The sequence below is a fragment of the Hoplias malabaricus genome, chromosome 16 (genome assembly GCF_029633855.1).
Source record: "Hoplias malabaricus isolate fHopMal1 chromosome 16, fHopMal1.hap1, whole genome shotgun sequence".
Taxonomy (NCBI): domain Eukaryota; kingdom Metazoa; phylum Chordata; class Actinopteri; order Characiformes; family Erythrinidae; genus Hoplias; species Hoplias malabaricus.
Genome location: NC_089815.1, coordinates 27,685,635 through 27,703,605, shown reverse-complemented (window position 1 = coordinate 27,703,605; position 17,971 = coordinate 27,685,635). Strand labels below are relative to the sequence as shown.

Here is a 17,971-nt window from a genome sequence, read left to right as displayed (position 1 = left end):
GCCGCAGGATGTTGTCTCTCTGGATGACAAGTCAAGCCTTGCAACACCTTCGAGGGAGGAAAAAAAATCTTTGCCTCACTGCACTTTTGATTAAAAAAAAAAAGTGCCATTTTTAACGTGAGCATGTTTTGCCAGCATATCTCTCCTCTAATAAGCGTGGATCAGATGAAGATGGTTAGCTCCAGGTGTGACAGTAAAATATGGTTAAAACATATTTTCAGAAAGACATTTTATGAAGTACCGCAGGCTACAGTCTATATCTAAACTGTGGAGTGATTAGTTTAAATTTGCAGATGCAGACAGTGCCAGAACTGTTCTCTGAATGGAATCTGTCATTGTCTCAAATGGGTCCCGCTGCTGCAATATGTCCATTATATTAATTGAGCCTTAAAGATAGGTTTCTGACATGCTTTAAGATGTAGAGCATGTTTTGTAAACCTGGCAAAGCGAACACCCATCCATGGCCAGATGTTTTATTATTGGCAAAAGTGAAATAATGTAGCATCATTTTGATAAAATCAGGTTAAATGTACCACAGTTTTATCACTTGCCACTTACTAGTGTTTTAGCAGATAATACAGGACTGATGTTCCATCACTTTGTGATCACACAGACAAAGGCAGTAATCCATTATTCAGGATGTAGCCTGAAACATTCATGAACATGTTGAGAGAACGCTCTCTGGAAGACCATTACAATGGTGTTTTGTGAATGCAGAGCTCTACAGGGAGGGAAGCATCAGGAACCACGATTGTATCACTGTTTATAGTCAACAAAGACGTAGCTCTGACTTCTGCACGAGGCATGGATGATCATGACTGGCATGATGAAAACTACTTCTCTCGCTCTCATTTATTTATTTATTCCCCCACACACACATGGACGCTCTCTCACACACACACACTTTCACTCTTGCGCTCTCTTGTACACTCAGTAACTGTGCGAGATTGTTTCTTGTAACCATAGTAACAAAGTGGAGAAGCAGCTAAAGCTGTAGCAGAAGCAACATTTTCAATATGCTAGGAGGTGATGTATCTGCTGGTGCAGTGACAGGTTTGCCTGTGTACTGACGTGCTGGGTTAATTCTGTTAAATTATTGTTACTGTAAAACACATCGAGTCAGCTACAGTCTGTAATAAAATTCCTTGATTTTAAGCAGGTCCTCTTTCAGTTTGTCCTGTAGGTTCAGGTGTTTCAAGGCGTCATGACGCTCTGCCTACAGGTTTTCTCTATTTTTTTTTCTCTCTCTTTGTGGCAAACTTGGCAAGCGTACTCTCTGGGCTGACAGCAGGGGATGATTTGGGGAGCTGAGGCTTCCTTTAGGGTGGTTGAGTTTCTAGCTATTCATTCTTCCTACCAGATATTTTTCAGGCTGGCTGGCACACCTTTCAAATGTACCAGTGATGATTGTGTGTGTGTATATGTGTATGTATGTGGTGTCATTAAAGACACTGGAGGACTGGATTGGTGTCGTCATGCAGATTTATTTTTAAGAATTCAGTTTGGAAGTGCTTTTTTGTGGGTTAATGTTATACAGTGTGTAAATATGCTTCTATAGAACTAGTTTGAATAGTAGCTTAAACCAGTAATACTGACGTAGAAATGTGGCCCACTTAGTATAGATGCATCTAAGCATTTTATTTATTTATTTACTTGTAACACAAACAATATATAGGCTTTAAATTTGCTGTGTAACAGAAGTACAGCAAAACTGTTAAGCCATTGCTGATGGTTATTGTGCACAGTCTGGTAATAATGTATGACACTGAGGCAGCTAATATGTGCTGGACCTGCATTTCATGAACTTTTATCCGTGAAAGCAGCTAATAATCTGCATTTCATATAGAGGGTTTCCATTGAATGGAGGATGTAGACCAGGACTAGGCTTAATCCCTGTCTGGGAAACCACCCCTGATTGGACTGGTACTTAAAAATACTTAATTGACAGCTGTAAAATCCTGCCACTTCAGCAGCGCTCTTGTTGACTGCATACTGTCTTAATAATAAATAGCAGAGATCTTGATCCCCCCCCCCTCCCCTCCTTCCATATGTTGTTTGTCATTGAATTGAGTCTATTTTTGTTTGCCATTGTAAGGCAGCCTTTTATTTCCCAGAATTCCCCGTGACCCTGTAAGCTCTGCCCTCATCTGAAGGAGCACAAGCTTTCTGATCATTGACGCATGTGACAGAGCTTGAGATGTAACTTGCCACTTTACACTTCTCCAGTGGCGTAGTAAGTCAAAACGAATGATGCATTCACATGCTGTGAGAGAGATGGAGAAATATGACTGCTCCTATGTCAGAGATGCTGATGGCCACTGAGCTTAAAGAAAGGTGTGATATGGTTTTAGGATGGTGTCTCTCTCCCCTATCCCTAACCCCTGGTCCTGTCTGTCACTCCTTTGATGCGCTGATTGCTATGCAGCTCCGGGCCTGCCTTTGGCTCCTCTCTCCGACCCCAACCGTATCCGTGGAGACCAGCTGTCAGCCCAGTCAATTCCCCTCTTCCCTCTGACAGACCGCATCGCCCTTCGGACGCAGACCTGGAGATTGGACTAAGGCCAGAGGTCTGCACGCAGACTGAAGGAAAGATAGACAAATGCAGACGGACAGATAGGCAGACAGGTAGGTAGGCAAATAGGTATGCAGACAAGCAGGTGCTGGTGGCGGGCAATGTCTGGAATTCTCAAATCAATCATCCTGCCCCCAGAGCATCGCCAGCAGACATGGTGGTCACCACCAGGTGTAATGGGTTGATACTTTTAATAAGTAAGGCAGCGTCACATTTCTGTAATTCTTGCAGACAAAGGATTTCAATTCTCTCGTTGCAGGAGTTACACAAAAGTAGAAAGTGTATTTGTGTGATAATAGATTTACAGATGCTGCTTTTTGGTTCTGTGTTAAAGTAAAAAAGGTAAGCTTAGTTGCAGTATGTAGATTTGTATGAGGGTCAATGGGGGGGTTTATATTAATAATCCCTTACATGCGCCTCATAAATAAACTCATGAACAAGAATGGGTCTGAATGTACTATGTCTAAGAAAAGGAAAGGCCTTATTTCTGTGCTTTTGTTTATTAGATTTTAGTGTGGTCTCTGTTTGGTAACTTTTTTAGGTTTTCTTTTGTTGGGTTTCCTATTTGTGTCTTTCTGAAAAATAGCTGACTGCTGCTGAAGAACTGCCTAAGTACAAGATAAATGATCTAGGCTTCTGGAGGGATGCAGGCAACATATAAACTAACTCTGGACATAAATAAAACTTCTGCCCTTTTGTCACAGTTATATTACTCGGTGTCTTTTCTATTCCTCCTAAATGTCACACCAGATGATCCTACTGTTTTGAGTTCACAAACACACGCATATGCGCAAACCCACATTCCTCTCTCGCTTTGTTCAACCTTTATGTAGAAACAGGAATGGCAGTCCGACAGCTAGTGATGGCGTCTGTCTTAAGCCTGATTGCCACCCTGCCACTCCAGTCTTGACGCCCAAGGTTAAGACAATCACTGGCAGGTGGGTGTGATTGAGCCTAATGGACTGCAATTGACATGATTAGCGACTCTTACCTCCGCCAAGGTGCTGGAGGATTGATTTTAATGGCTTCTCCTCACAAAGCGCCGACTGAAGAATCTGTTTGGCATTCATACGTCCACGGCTTGGCGTGACCTTCATGCTGACTGTCCCCCCTCCTCCGTACTTTCTCTTTCCCAGTCACGCATCCTATTTTTTATTCAGATCTTTGTCCTTTGTCCACCTGGTTAATTTAGCAAAGTCTCGTTCTGTGACTTCTATTTTCTATTTAATATTGTGGAGGTACAGACATTTATTGAAAGACCAGTTATCAGTGTTTAATTAAGGAAGAAGGAGAGAGATAACGGGCATATAGCTGAAACTGATCTCTTGGAAACTTAAACGTTTTGCTCGCTTAATATTCAGTGACACTGAATGTTGCAGTTTTACTTCAGATGAAGTTGACCACACAAGGTATAAAATCATATATGTTGAGATTTAGGGTTCAAGCTTCTTCTTTTTTTTTTTTCTCTCTCTCTCCTCCCCCTTAAGCTCCTACCAAACCTTTGTTAGCTCCATTATTGTAGTACACTTTACCAATACAGTGATGTGAATAAAACCAGGCATTATGGCTATAGCAAGTGCTATTGAGTGGGACTGGGACGGTACTAACACTGTCTTCATCCAAATATGGAAATCAATACATTCATTCATTCATTCATTATCTGTAACCGCTTATCCAGTTCAGGGTCGCGGTGGGTCCAGAGCCTACCTGGAATTATTGGGCACAAGGCAGGAATACACCCTGGAGGGGGCGCCAGTTCTTCACAGGGCAACACAGACACATTCACTCACACACACCTACGGACATTTTTGAGTCGCCAATCCACCTACCAACGTGTGTTTTTGGACTGTGGGAAGAAACCGAAGCACCAGGAGGAAACCCACGCAGACACAGGGAGAACACACCACACTCCTCACAGACAGTCACCCGGAGGAAACCCACGCGGACACAGGGAGAACACACCAACTGCTCACAGACAGTCACCCGGAGCGGGAATCGAACCCATAACCATGCAGTAGTCTGTGTTCACAGTTGATGTTAATGAATTAGGAAATGGACAAACACATATGGTTCTAAATGCACTCTTTTAGCAATTATATAAAATATATAAAATGAAGCAAGGCTTACACTTGTCCAAATCTTGTTGGATGTTTTATGTTGTCAAGCAGTGACGGTGTCTTGTTTGAAAAAGTGGTGTATTCAGTGTAAATATGGATGGAAGATGGAATATACATGTTATATATTGTGATATACGAAATTGTCACATCTCTATTGGCACTTGAGTATGCATAAAGAAATCTCGGATGCTACACCTTTTATGTGCTTCAGAGTTTTGTTTAATTACTTTAATCAACTGTATAGTTAGTGAAAGGTAGAGTTTACAGGGCATGCCTTGACCTGAATTAAAATTCCTCCTGCATCATGGAAAGCAGTAGACGCTCTGAGGGCTCTCTGCCATCTTTGACTTTGATAGAGATGACCTTTTATTGAAGGCTGGTAAGATGGATGACCCATCGCTCTGACCTAATAAACATGTATAATTATTAATAATGCATGCCCATGAAACAGGCTAATGTTGCTAATTACGGCAATAAGTCGTGTTAATTAGACAGGTGCAACGAGGGAGTGGAAAAAGAGTATGGAAAATATGGCAATTTGGTTTTAGCATGCTGTATTTATTCATTTTTTCATTATATTTTTTAAATTACTTATTTTATTCTGTGTTCAGTAAGGGCTTTGCTATGCCCAGCTTGTTTCCGTTCAGAGGGCTCAGCCCTCACCTTTCACTCTCTCTCTTTTATGTGAACAAGGGAACTGGCCTACGCCCAAGTGAGATTGGTAAAAGGCTGCCTGGAATGACAATGCAGGTTTATATAAAGCGCAGTTTGCAAACTCCCTCTGAAGGTCCGTGCTGTTAGTGCTGTTTCTGCTTCGGAGTCTGATTGTTTTGAAGCCATTGGCTTTAAAACTATAAGAATTTATTATAGAATGTATGTCCTGAAAAACAAATTAAAACCTAAATAGAAGGTTACTATATGGGTTTTTTTTTTTTTTTTTTTTTTTTTTTATTTATTTATTTTTTTTAATAGAATATGGTTATAAGCTCAGACAAACCTTAACCAATCACAACACAACTCTAATTGAAAAATGTGTAATCTGTCATTATGGGATTGAGTGGAAAGACCGTTTCATCCCACCCTAATGTACACCACTGTGAAAACTGCTCTTAAAGGAGTAGTTCACGATTGTAATCAATAAAACTTTTCTTAAATTCAGAATATCCTCACCATTTGCTAGCGCTCCTTGCTTGTTGGAAACCAGTCTGATCTGTTTACGAAGACCCAGTGTCTGTAAATGAGTGAAAAATACAAGCTCTGTCCGGTATGATAGTCATGTATTTTCTCCCTCTCTTGCTTGCTTGCTCTCTCTTTATCTCTTTTTCTTTCTCTCTCACTCTCTCTTTCTCTCTTTTTCTCTCTCTCTCTCTCTCTCTCTGCTCATGGCAGAGACATCTGGAGTAGATTTAGACAACGGAAAGGACTCCTAGTTGGAAAGTATGAACTGAAAAGATATTGCTCATGACTGCTCCATACGTGGGTAATATTGACTTATTTTGGCTGTTATTTTTGACAGTGGGAATGTCTCCAAAATTTGAGCAATGGCAAACTTTAAACCAAAAGTGTTCCAAACACGTTTCTGTGGTAATTCAACTAGTGTATAACAAATTACAGACAATTTAATGATCTTCCACATACAAACCGTTGTTTTTTTTTTTTTTCCCCTCAAACACACTGTTCCACCTTTAAACGAGATGGAGCTTCAATGTCAACAACCAGAGAGAACTGTGATTGCACAGATTATTAGATGTTCCCTTTAAATAATGGGCAAGGAAAGGCTTTATTTTCTCTCCTTCCCTTTGTCCACAGGACTTTGCTGTAACAGAGGCGCACACAGTAACTCATCATTGCAGTTGAGTCCAGTATGTACACTCTTGAGCCTAACTTGGGCTCACACAGTTAAACCCAAGCACTGCCAAAAATGGCCAACAATGGCAGTGGAGTGCTGCGAGAGCCTATTTGTGCACACCATGTGGGTTCTGCCTGTGTTTGGCTAGTTCCCTGCCATTTTTATTAAAGCGATGACATGTCCCATGCTGTTGGAGATCTGAAACGCTCAGTGACCATGGACAAAACGTATCTACCGCTAATGAATATGGATAGGACAAGCTCCCTTATTAGAAGGTTTGTATCGACATTCAATCTGACATTCTCCAGGTTCCCAGCATTTTTATAGTTTATTTTAAAAGAAAATTACAGACAGAGATACTACATGCCAAAAAAGCTAATCAGGCTCTTCTTTATGTTGAGAATGCCTCACTAGATTTAGCAGGAATGGATGCATACAAAATGACTGACTTGTGGCCCATGTTTGGCCCCATTTGAGAGAATTCTATCCATTTTCTTCTCCTCGTCTCCGTCTCCGCTGCCATCTCAATTCAATGCAAGCAGTGCTGTTTCTGCTTGTGTTTACCCTAATGAAGTTCAGTATGAATTACTTGATGTCATTTTGAGCAGAGTGGAGCCCGCCTGTGTTTCTAATGAGCTGTCTGCCACTAAAGTGAAGGTGCTTTTAATAGGTTTTAATGCTGTCAGGGGCCATTGCATTGAAACAGAGACACCACATCAGACACTGTTACTGAGGGTGTTTAATGATCCAAGCCCTTTGTTTGTGAAAGTGTGTGTGTGTGTGTGTGTTGTAGAGAGGAGAAAGAGACCCGAATGCTCATTATGATCTGCCCGGGATCCTGTTGTTGTACTGCTGCGTGAGATGCTTTTGCAAGGCAACATCACCTTAGTGTGCAGGTCATACCTGACAGTCCTGCTTCTACCATCACGATGTCTACAACTGCACACACATGAATACTCTTAGTTCTTCACATAAGCCATAAAAATACATTTTTCTTTCTCTCTCTCTCTCTTTATCTTTCTTTATTTCTCTCTCTCTCGCTCACACACAGAGCTCACAGCATGTCTGCCATTAGCTACCACCTTGCTCTGGGTCAGTGGCTTCACTGTAGGTGGTCAGTTCTTGCTCTGTGGGCTGAGGTGGAGCCTGACCAAGGTTGTGCAGGTCTGGGTGTGTTGATCCCATTAGCAAACCTGAGCTCATCCTCCATCATTCCTCACACTTTTAATGAGCACCTCCTACTGTCTGACCCCAAAACTCACAATGTTTTTTGTTTTTTTTTTATTTTCTTTGGGTGGCCAATAAGCAAGAAGCTGCCTTGTCTCTGAATGCTGCCCACAATGTGAGATTGATGAGTGTGGTGTTTGATGTTTTCTTTTGAATCACCCCCCCCCATCATCAAGGGGTTTTGTGTATCAAGCTATATTAGATTGCAGAATAACCAGGGGCAATATCAAGCTGTTCGCACACCATCTAACAGACACAGTGGTTACATGGAAAGCAAAAACAGTCTCCTGTTGCTTGTAGCATGTGGAGTAATGAGAGAGTGGCAGGATGTGTGCATTTACAGCTGTATGTCGCTGTCTCTGTGCAATTTGTGTACAGATATCTTGATAATTAACTTGCCTGCTCCTTCTTCTGAATATTTCAGCTGTGGGGAGGTGGAGCGGTTCATGTGCTCGTGATGTGTGGGGTTTGCAGATGGCGTGATGGTGGGAGGTTGTGAAAACGGCAGAGGGACGTCGGGTAAAGAAACACCAGTGGTGTGGATTCACCGCTGTGAGATGTCTGCGCCAACGAGTGCCGTCCTCGTTGTGCGAAATTAATTAATTTCTGTAACATGAGTCCTATGCCTAGGGCACCTCACCATGAACCCTTGGCTTTGAGTCGTACCGTATACTAGCCTAGATCTTGGTATGGTCTTGTCCAGAAACCAAACTCTACTTACTACAGGCTATGGTTTTGGGCTGGTAACATCTAACATTGTTAAACAAGAGCCCTTCGGCTTTAGTTTTGCTGCTTCACTGAGTAGCAAACACAAAATAGTCTTATTGCACAATATTAAAATTAAATATCCACTCATTGTCTATTTTATCAGCTCCACCTGGCATGTTTGTATATACGTCAGTATCTCATAAAAGGCTATGATGCTTAGCCCCTTTTATTGCCATACCTTTTATTACTTCTTAAAATTCTGTCTAAATCCTGTTGTATGACTGTTAAATTGGCATTAAAACTAAAAAAGTTTGGACACGTATTGAAAAGTTGTATGTCAATATCAACAGTGTTTCAGCTTATACTGCAGCTCTGCTGGACAAAGTTATTATTAGGTCTGATTTAGAGGGAGTTTAGCAGCTGGGCACAGCGTGCGTCCAGGGTTTACTATGCTAATCCTCGTGACCAGGTCCACGTCTGTCCTTGCAGCTGATTTAAGGACATCAGTGATTTGTTTACTTGTTGTTGGTAAAGGCGCTGAATGTCATGTTTTACTTTAAGCCCCACAGACACGGCAGCAACGTAGCAGTATCTTAGAGAACTGAAGTGTGCGGATTTTGAAGCAAAATTATTTCTATTCACGTTTTGTGTAACTTTTTTTGTTGGTGTAAAACTGCCCTTTTAAATTATGTTACAGTTATTAGGATAGTGATGCACATTTCAGAGAAGTATTTGCCAATGTCCAAATGAAACTATGTGCCTGTGTACAATCAAAGATGAAAGGTTTATTGTAGATGTTCAAGCCTGTTTGGCTTACAGGGTTAGATTCAAAAGATGCAGCTGAATATTAATATAATAAGAAACTTAAGATATGTGCATTGTGCATAGATGGTATACATACAGCAGGATTGATTTTTTTTTTTTTTAATTTTTATAATAAATATATAAGCAGCTGGCGTAGCAGGTAGTGTCGCAGTTACACAGCTACAGGGTCCTGGAGGTTGTGGGTTCGATTTCCCACTCCGGGTGACTGTCTGTGAGGAGTTTGGTGTGTTCTCCCTGTGTCTGCGTGGGTTTCCTCCGGGTGACTGTCTGTGAAGAGTGTGGTGTGTTCTCTCTGTGTCTGCGTGGGTTTCCTCCAGGTGCTCTGGTTTCCTCCCACAGTCCAAAAACACACGTTGGTAGGTGGACTGATGACTCAAAAGTGTCCGTAGGTGTGAGTGTGTTTGTGTCTGTGTTGCCCTGTGAAGGACTGGCGCCCCCTCCAGGGTGTATTCCCACCTTGCACCCATTGATTCCAGGTAGGCTCTGGACCCACCGCAACCCTGAACTTGATAAGCGGTAACAGATAATGAATGAATGAATTAATGAATGAATGAAAGCAGCTGATGCAAACGTCCAGCTTCTGTGGAACAAGTATGATTTGTTCTTAATTTATTATCTTTTAATAATATCATACTTTTTATAGACACTTCAGTGAACCACAGAGGTACCACATCCTCAAATGTGAAATTAGGAATTCTTACAAGCAGTATGCTAACACGTGTATGTCAGTATAAACACTTTGGATGCCAAATTTAATACCTTGAAGTTATGCCTCCAAGTACATGTTATAGAAGGCCAGTTCTATTTATAATGCAGCAAAGAGTTAGCTGAGTGAAGACACCTGTTTTAGATATACCCCTAGGCTTTCGAGTGCAAGTACTTTTTAAATTCAGAATGAATATCATTTTTTTCCCCATAAAATCTACTGGGTCTAAGTATAAAAAAAGACACTAAACCTGTTGATATTATCTTATCCCTTGATCTGACACCTCGTCCTAATAAATAAACTATGTGTGTGTCCCAGTTCCTAGTGAGTTGTCGATTAGGCAGCTGTCCAAGTAGTCAATGATCCAGCTAACATCCAGCATTTATTACAGAGCTCAGGGTTTGTTCCCCTCAGGTCTCAGAATCCTCTCAGTATTTACTTACCTCAGCTCACAGTCACCACAGGGTTTAGTGTATGCTTCTCTACCTATGTCTATTATAATCATATTCATCATATCCACTATGGAGGAACAGAGAAATGGACCGGAGTTTGGAACCGTTGCAATAAGACCCTTAAGTGAATGAAAATAATAATATTAAATAGACAAGAACTGCTTTCTGCTTTTAAACCGAGCTGCTCTGAAATAAACATTCATAAACTCAGAAGGTGACACCAAAAGTAAACTTTTAGCCATCTTCAAAGCAGAGAAAGCATCCAGTGCATGGCAAGATGGCTCAGATGGTAGAGTTGTTGCCACTCCGCTTGAGGTCTTGGGGTCCTGGGTTCAATCCTTGCCTCGGGTCACTGTCGGTGAGGAGTTTGGTGTGTTCCACCCAAGTCTGCGTGGGTTTCCATAGAGTGTTCTGTTTTCCTCCCACGGTTCAAATTCATATTTCGGTAGGTCGATTGGCTGTGTGAAATAGCCTACAGGTGTGTTTGAGTGACTGGGTTAGTGAGTGTGTGCGAATGCCCTGCTATGGACTGGAGCTCTGTCCAGGGTGGAGGGAATCTCATTTTAGAACTTTGTTTTTAAAGAAGAAAAAGCAGGTTGGTGTCAGCTGGCCTCTGTATCTGAAAAGAGTAATGACCTCTACAAACTGAGCACAGAAAGTCTGAAAAATTAAACGCTCAAAGATTTTTCATTTGACCTCCATAGTAGGGAGTTGTTTTTCTGGAATGATGAATGTAGCATTATCATAGTTTTTTATTTATTTATTATATGGTGTTGTCTTCTGCTGAAAATAAAAGGCATCCTTTCTCTCGCAGGATGATGCCATTAATTGTGTTGTTTTTTTTCAGCATTTTTGGCCTGTTTTGATTTAATGAAGGGCATTTCTGCCACATAGTCGTGCTGATTGATCACCAGCTCCACATGTCTACACCGAACCACGTCAATTTGTTTTGACTGTTAATGAAGTAAGAATGATGCATTCGATACATGCCCAAGCAGCCGGTAAGCATGCAGCGTGAATCTGACAGTTGTGTTTACTACAATTTGAATTAATAGCGCATGTAAATGTTTCGAAGGAGGAGGTGAGAATGGAGATTTGGAGTTTGACTGATTATAATGCGTGCCATCTGGAACGGTCTTGATATGTGTGCACTAGGAGTGTACTGTGACTACGAAGTAAAGCATTTCTCCCAAGCTAATGGAGCAGCGGTAAGAGCCTGAAGCTAGGTTAGAGGCTGACAGTGTGAGGGCTTGTTTATTTCGTGTATTCTTATAAGCCTTTGTAAACAACATAAGTAAAACAATTCTGAGCATTGCTAACACGGTGTTTCACAAATCCTACCCACGATCCAAAGCAACAGATGGGCATAATTTGGTCATCAATCCAACGTCCAGACGCTCCTGCCGCAGATTTCCACATTCATGTCAAAAAGGAACATTGCTCATTTGCTTCTGGTAATAAAACTTGTTTCTTTGACACGGGAATATATTTAAATTCTGATTATTTTTCTGCTAATGTTGACAACAAAATGACATTGACATCTTCTTCATTCAAGCATTTTAATTTTAGTGTAAACATATAAGCTTTTCCCTTGATAAACACTGCTGAATAAATGTGTGCAACACCTGACAGACAATTCCCCCGTCTCTGCTTTTTACCCTCAATGTGTTTTCATGGTTTCTGCTACAATCTCATACCTTTTTTTGTTGTTCCAAAGAGTTGCAAAATGCAGTTCAAAAGCTAAACCCAGAAACTAGGTTGACAAGTTGACATTTATGTTCTTCCTTGTGGATTTTATGCTAATTAAAGGCAGAACTATTGATTGATATCTGTAACTCTGCATTGTGCTGCAGTTGTGTTGGGAAGCTGGATGTAGCCTAACCTTTCCTCGTCAATATATTCATGCACAGATGGAAAATGTTGGATGTGCTGACACCATTCAACTCCCACATCAATTCCACATCTATTAAATTACACAGCGAAAGTGCAGAAATACACATTCCCCGTTGTTTGTCTGAACGAGTTTGTGTGCGTGTCTGAGGGGTGACGTATCTTAGCAATGACAATTCATCAAAAGTCCAAGCTCCTGTTCAGAGAGAAGACGTAACAACAGAGTAAGTAGTAGTCGTGTTCGCCTTTTTGTGTGAATGTTTAATGAGTCGCTGCTTATCCACAATTAGTCTCAGGTTCTGTTTTCTTGAGCTGCATTATTTGCTTTACTTTGTTTACGCCTTGCTGGACACAGTTTTCATTCCTGTTATGTAGTCTATTAATTTATGTTGCCTAGAATTACTTGAATAAACTTGATTCATATTTTCGGAATGGACTGGCATAGGTGATAAGTTAGTGTATTGGTGGTTACGGCCTATTGTCGCCGTACACAGCTCCAGGAATCCTGAGGTTGTGGGTTCCTTCCCTGCCTTGGGTCACTGTGAAGAGCATGGTGTGTTCTCCCTGTCTGTGCAAAACTTTTCTCCTGTGCACAGTCCAAAAACCTGTTGGTAGGTGGATGGTATGTGCAATAAGTGTCCATGTGTGAGTGTCTTAGAAGCCCTCTGATGGACTGGCACCGTCTTGTGCCCCCATGATACCTGGTAGGCGCCAGACCCACAGCATCCCTGGACTGGATGAAGTGGTTACTGAAAATGCATCAATACATAGTTAGCCATTTCCATATATGTTTTGTATTTAGAGCTGTATATACAACTGTCAGATAATGAATGTTTGTTTATATGAATATCATTCATTCATTCATTATCTGTAACCGCTTATCCAATTCAGGGTCGCGCTGGGTCCAGAGCCTACCTGGAATCATTGGGCGCAAGGCGGGAATACACCCTGGAGGGGGCGCCAGTCCTTCACAGGGCAACACATTCACTCACACACTCACACCTACGGACACTTTTGAGTCACCAATCCACCTACCAACGTGTGTTTTTGGACTGTGGGAGGAAACCCACGCAGACACAGGGAGAACACACCACATCCCCTCAGAGACAGTCACCCGGAGGAAACCCAGGCAGACACAGGGAGAACACACCACACTCCTCACAGACAGTCACCTGGAGCGGGAATCGAACCCACAACCTCCAGGTCCCTGGAGCTGTGTGACTGCGACAACTACCTGCTGCGCCACCGTGGCGCCCTATATGAATTTCAGAATTATTTTAATGTAAAATAAAGAGCATCTTAAATATTTTATTAATCACAGCCTCATTTTGAGTGTTGTAAAGCTATTTAGAGGTTTCACTGCACCGTATCCTTTTTTCAGACAGAACAGATTGTTCACGAGACACCTCATCACATTTTGACATTGATTTAAAATATTGCATTCTCTCTCTCTCTCTACTTTCTCTCTCTCTCTGACTCTCTTTCTCAGCCTCTCTTACTACTTGAGTAAACAAAAACAATTTGTTGGATCTGATTAGCATTAATAAAATGGTTTCGACATGTTGTACTGCAGCAATTTTGAATGCATTGAGTGAATGTATCCTCTTGTTGATGCTGAGCCATTTGTAACCCCCTTACACACATCCTTGCTATAGCCCGCTGAGAAATCATAGCTTAACCTGCTGTAGGATTTATCATGTTTGCCGTGGTGTTCGGTTAAGAAGCAGTGCAGACTTGTGTAATACCTGCATCCTGAGGTGAAGTGCTTGTAAATGAGGCACAAAAAGCCCCTAGATGATTCCCCTTTCTTTTTCAATGACTATAAATGTAAAGGCACCATATAATAAAGATTTATCTCTTCACACACTTTCTTTTTTTTATTATATATAATGTGTTTTGTGTTTGTTATGAAAATGTCAGATTTCTAATCAAACCCACTCTCTCCCCCTCCTTTTATAGCCCTTAAACATCCGAACACTTACTGATGATGTGGTAAGATTTATACATTTTCTCTTTGTCTGGCTCACAAGGTTTTGTCTTGCACTTAACTAATATAGTGTTAACTGATACTGCATGGCCTGTATTTATAATATTAACCAAACATTCAACTTAACTACGGAATGGTCCATCGAATGCATGATTTCCTGTTTAAGCGTTACATCTTTAAGGTGTAATGCTTATTTTGAATCAGTTAAATTTGGATGAAATATACCATACCAGCTTTGACACTAAGGGTTTTTCCTAAAAAGGTCCTATATTGTATTTGTTTTACAAAAACAGCTTTGTGGTTTTATTCACCTTTTTAAGCTATATCAGCCACAGCAATGCTGATGCATTTAGAAAATAAATAAATAAATAAATGCCTGATGACAATAATCAAAAGCCCCTGTGCTTTAGAGATTTGGGGTTAGTAAATATTCAATGACCCAGGACTGTGAATTTTCCAAATTTGTAATTTGGGAAAAAAGCCAATTTCCTGCAGTGAATTTGTTGGGCTGTAGATTTGATATCTTCAGAACATTTATACAGTATATCCAACCCATTCATAAAGGCAAGTGAAACCACAATTTTCACAATATTGGACCAATAATAACACGTTTTATGACTCTTGAAGATGTGTATAAATAAACCTGATGCTATTAACTCCACTCTAAGCTCATGGTAAGTGTAACAGATCGCATTAGATCCAGCCCTGCGAACATCTGTTAACACTGGGTTAGGGAATGAGAGCTGGGATATTTCCGATATTAAGGTTAATTTCTGCTCTCTGGTTAATTTGTAGAGTGAATTACTGAGTTAATCATGAGTAAGGCATCTTCAATCACCCTCAAGCTCCAAATGGTTCCCTTATCATGCCACTCTATCGACATGGACTTTTGAGACTGGTTGTGGTTTCTTTTTCCTTGTGTTATGCTGCTGAATTATGACTAGGAGACTGCGCACAACAGTGATTGTAATTGTGAGAGAGGGGAAAATAGTCTTACTACAAAACAGTCTACAATCTTCAGGTGAGGAATTTCAGCAGCTCCAGCAGGTTATTAGTAATTATAATTATTAGGGCAATTATTGTAAGAATCAACAATGATTTAAAACTGAGAATTATTTTAGTTTTGTAATTTGTTCCCTGGAGAGTAATTTGTGTATGTAATATTTAAGGTACATTCTCTGAAGCAAAACCAGGTTGAAAAACCCGTTAATGTGTGCTTTATATAAACAGATGGAATCCACCAAGTTCTGCTGAGAAAATGGAAGGAATTTTCCAACTGAGACAAGAATCAGCATTATAAACATTTCAGATTTGATGAGAAAATTTGTGACACGTTAATTTGTGTGAACCTGTGCATTACTCCAGATTTGACTAGTAGTTATTAGAGCTGGATGATGTGGCGAAATAATTTTATCCCAAAATATTTCAGAATTCTGATGTTGAGATCAACAATAAAAAAGCCCCACAAAAACTGCCATGAACTGAAAGCAATATGACATCGCTATCAACCAAAAACCTCTTGTCTTTGTCAATGTTAATACAGTCGAATCTCTACCTACGAACTTGATCCGTTCCGTGACCCGATTCGTAAGTAGAAATATTCGTTTCTCGAGTCAATTTTCCCCATTTTAAATAATGGAAAAGCAATCAATGCGTTTCAGCCCCCGCCCCGAATGTCACCCTTTTTTGCACTGATATATGTTTACAACACTCTCAAATTAGTAAAAAATACATGTAGCGTTACTAAAAATAAAAGAGAAATACAGTGGTAACAGTAATAAAAAAAGAAATAATAAAGTTGTAAGTGGTTACACATCGCTACCTTGAAGACGTGACGACTGGCTGGAGGAGTAACACAGGCACTGGCTGTATGACGGGAGGTGGGGGGTGGGTGGAATAACAGAGAGTAGGCGGTGAATGTGGGGAGACGAAGCGTAGATACGGCTTAATTTAGCACGAATTTCGATGTCTGCTATTTACACTAATGCTAAATTGCTAAAGCTACAATTTGCTAATCTTAAAAGCTCACTCAAGTCTGGGCGCTGGAAGACTCGCCGATTGGGGTCAGTGGCCATTTCCAGCCACCAGCTCGGCGGAGGCTCGGGTTCGTTTCTAGAGTCATGGTTCGTTGGTGGAGGCAAAAAATATTCAAATGCCCGGTTCATATCTTGGAAAGTTCGTTAGTATAGGCGTTCATTAGTAGAGGTTCCACTGTACTTTTAAACTAACTTTAAAATTGAGTGAAATTAACTAATGACAGTGCCCTGTAATAACAGTGATCCAATGACAGATGCTGTAAACAATGTGTATTGAAATGTTAAAAATGAGTATTAAAAGTCATATCATTGTTATTGAAATATTTTGTCTTGCAATATATATTAATATTAAGTTATTGTGCAGCCCTAGCATGCTATGCTAATAAATGTGAACACAATCACAGTCTGTGTTTTGAATTACAATAGTTCAGTCTTCCTTCTGTTGCTTTTAAAGCCAAATAGTCACTGTCCTGTTGTTCTCTTTATTATAGAAATAGCTCAGAGCTTTTAGTGAGATTGAAGGGCAGAGATAAAACAAACTCAGAAAATAAGACTGAATACAGAGAGCTGAAATCCAATAAAACATGTTGGAAGTGATTTGGAGATTTAAGGGCATAACAAAACCCATTCAGTGCTGAAGTAAGTGTATAGGTCAGAAAGCCTTTGATATAATTCAATGAGGCGGACTGCTTATTTTTAACTGGAACCATTCTTTAGGACAGAAATGTTACACACAGGGACAGAATAAAGTGCTGAAGCCTGCTGCTAAGTGCATGACTTTATTAAAGCCAGGTATGCATGGTATGTAATCTAGGGCTATGGGTTAGCCAGTAGATGAGCCAGTTCATTTAAGCGGCTTCCGGTTCTGCTTATGGATGGAATTCAGTGATCGTTTCTTATTCCTGCTGCAAATGGCAGTAGCCCTGGCATTTAAAATAGCAGTCATTTCCATCCCTCTTTCCACCTCGTTTCATTCTTCTCACTTTCTTCTCTTTTGTTCCAATTGCTCTTGCTATTTGTCTCTTTATCAGATTTCGCCCTCCAATCTTCTCACCTTTTAATCCCCGCACCTACAGAGCCCTCTCTTATTTTCTCCGTCTGTTGTCCTCCCTTTTTTTCCTTCTTTTCTTAAAAGACGTGTTTTTGCTCTCATGGCATCGATTGGCATAAAAATGTGTTTTTGTTTGTGTTGGGTTGGTATTGATTCACACGGTCTCTTGATGCTGGAGGGAGAGTAGACACTGGAATAAGTTAATCAGCATTATTATGTGTTAGGCTTCGTTGGAGCACACAGTCTTAAGCCAGAGATTTGGTCTCAGACAGATAGCTGGGCACATAAATGGATATGCAGTCTGTGCTGGATTTTAAGATGCATAAATTAAAGGGGACAAGTCCTATCTATAATTTTTTAAATATAAAACGTTCTCCCTGAATTCCACTTGTTAGATATGTGTGGAAAAACTGTCATCATTCTTTTTTTTTCATGAACATTTTCCAGCTTTTTCCCAATTCTGTCATTATTATGTTTATATTTGATAAAGATATAATTTGTAACCCCTATACTGTCTTATTTACAGTGACTAGATGAACGGTAGTGTTATG

General features: G+C 40.5%; 1 protein-coding gene across 4 annotated transcripts in view; it reads left to right on the top strand.

Annotated features, from left to right (window-relative positions):
• Nucleotides 1-17,971, top strand: part of diaph3 (diaphanous-related formin 3) — a 326,290-nt gene that overhangs the window by 7,184 nt on the left and 301,135 nt on the right. For 2 of the 4 annotated variants that reach the window (XM_066647627.1, XM_066647625.1), the window contains exon 2: nucleotides 14,306-14,338. The exons of the other annotated variants lie outside the window; for them this stretch is intronic. In XM_066647627.1, the coding sequence (XP_066503724.1) occupies nucleotides 14,306-14,338 (33 nt within the window). The remainder of the gene's footprint in view (nucleotides 1-14,305; nucleotides 14,339-17,971) is intronic. 4 annotated transcript variants of the gene reach the window in all.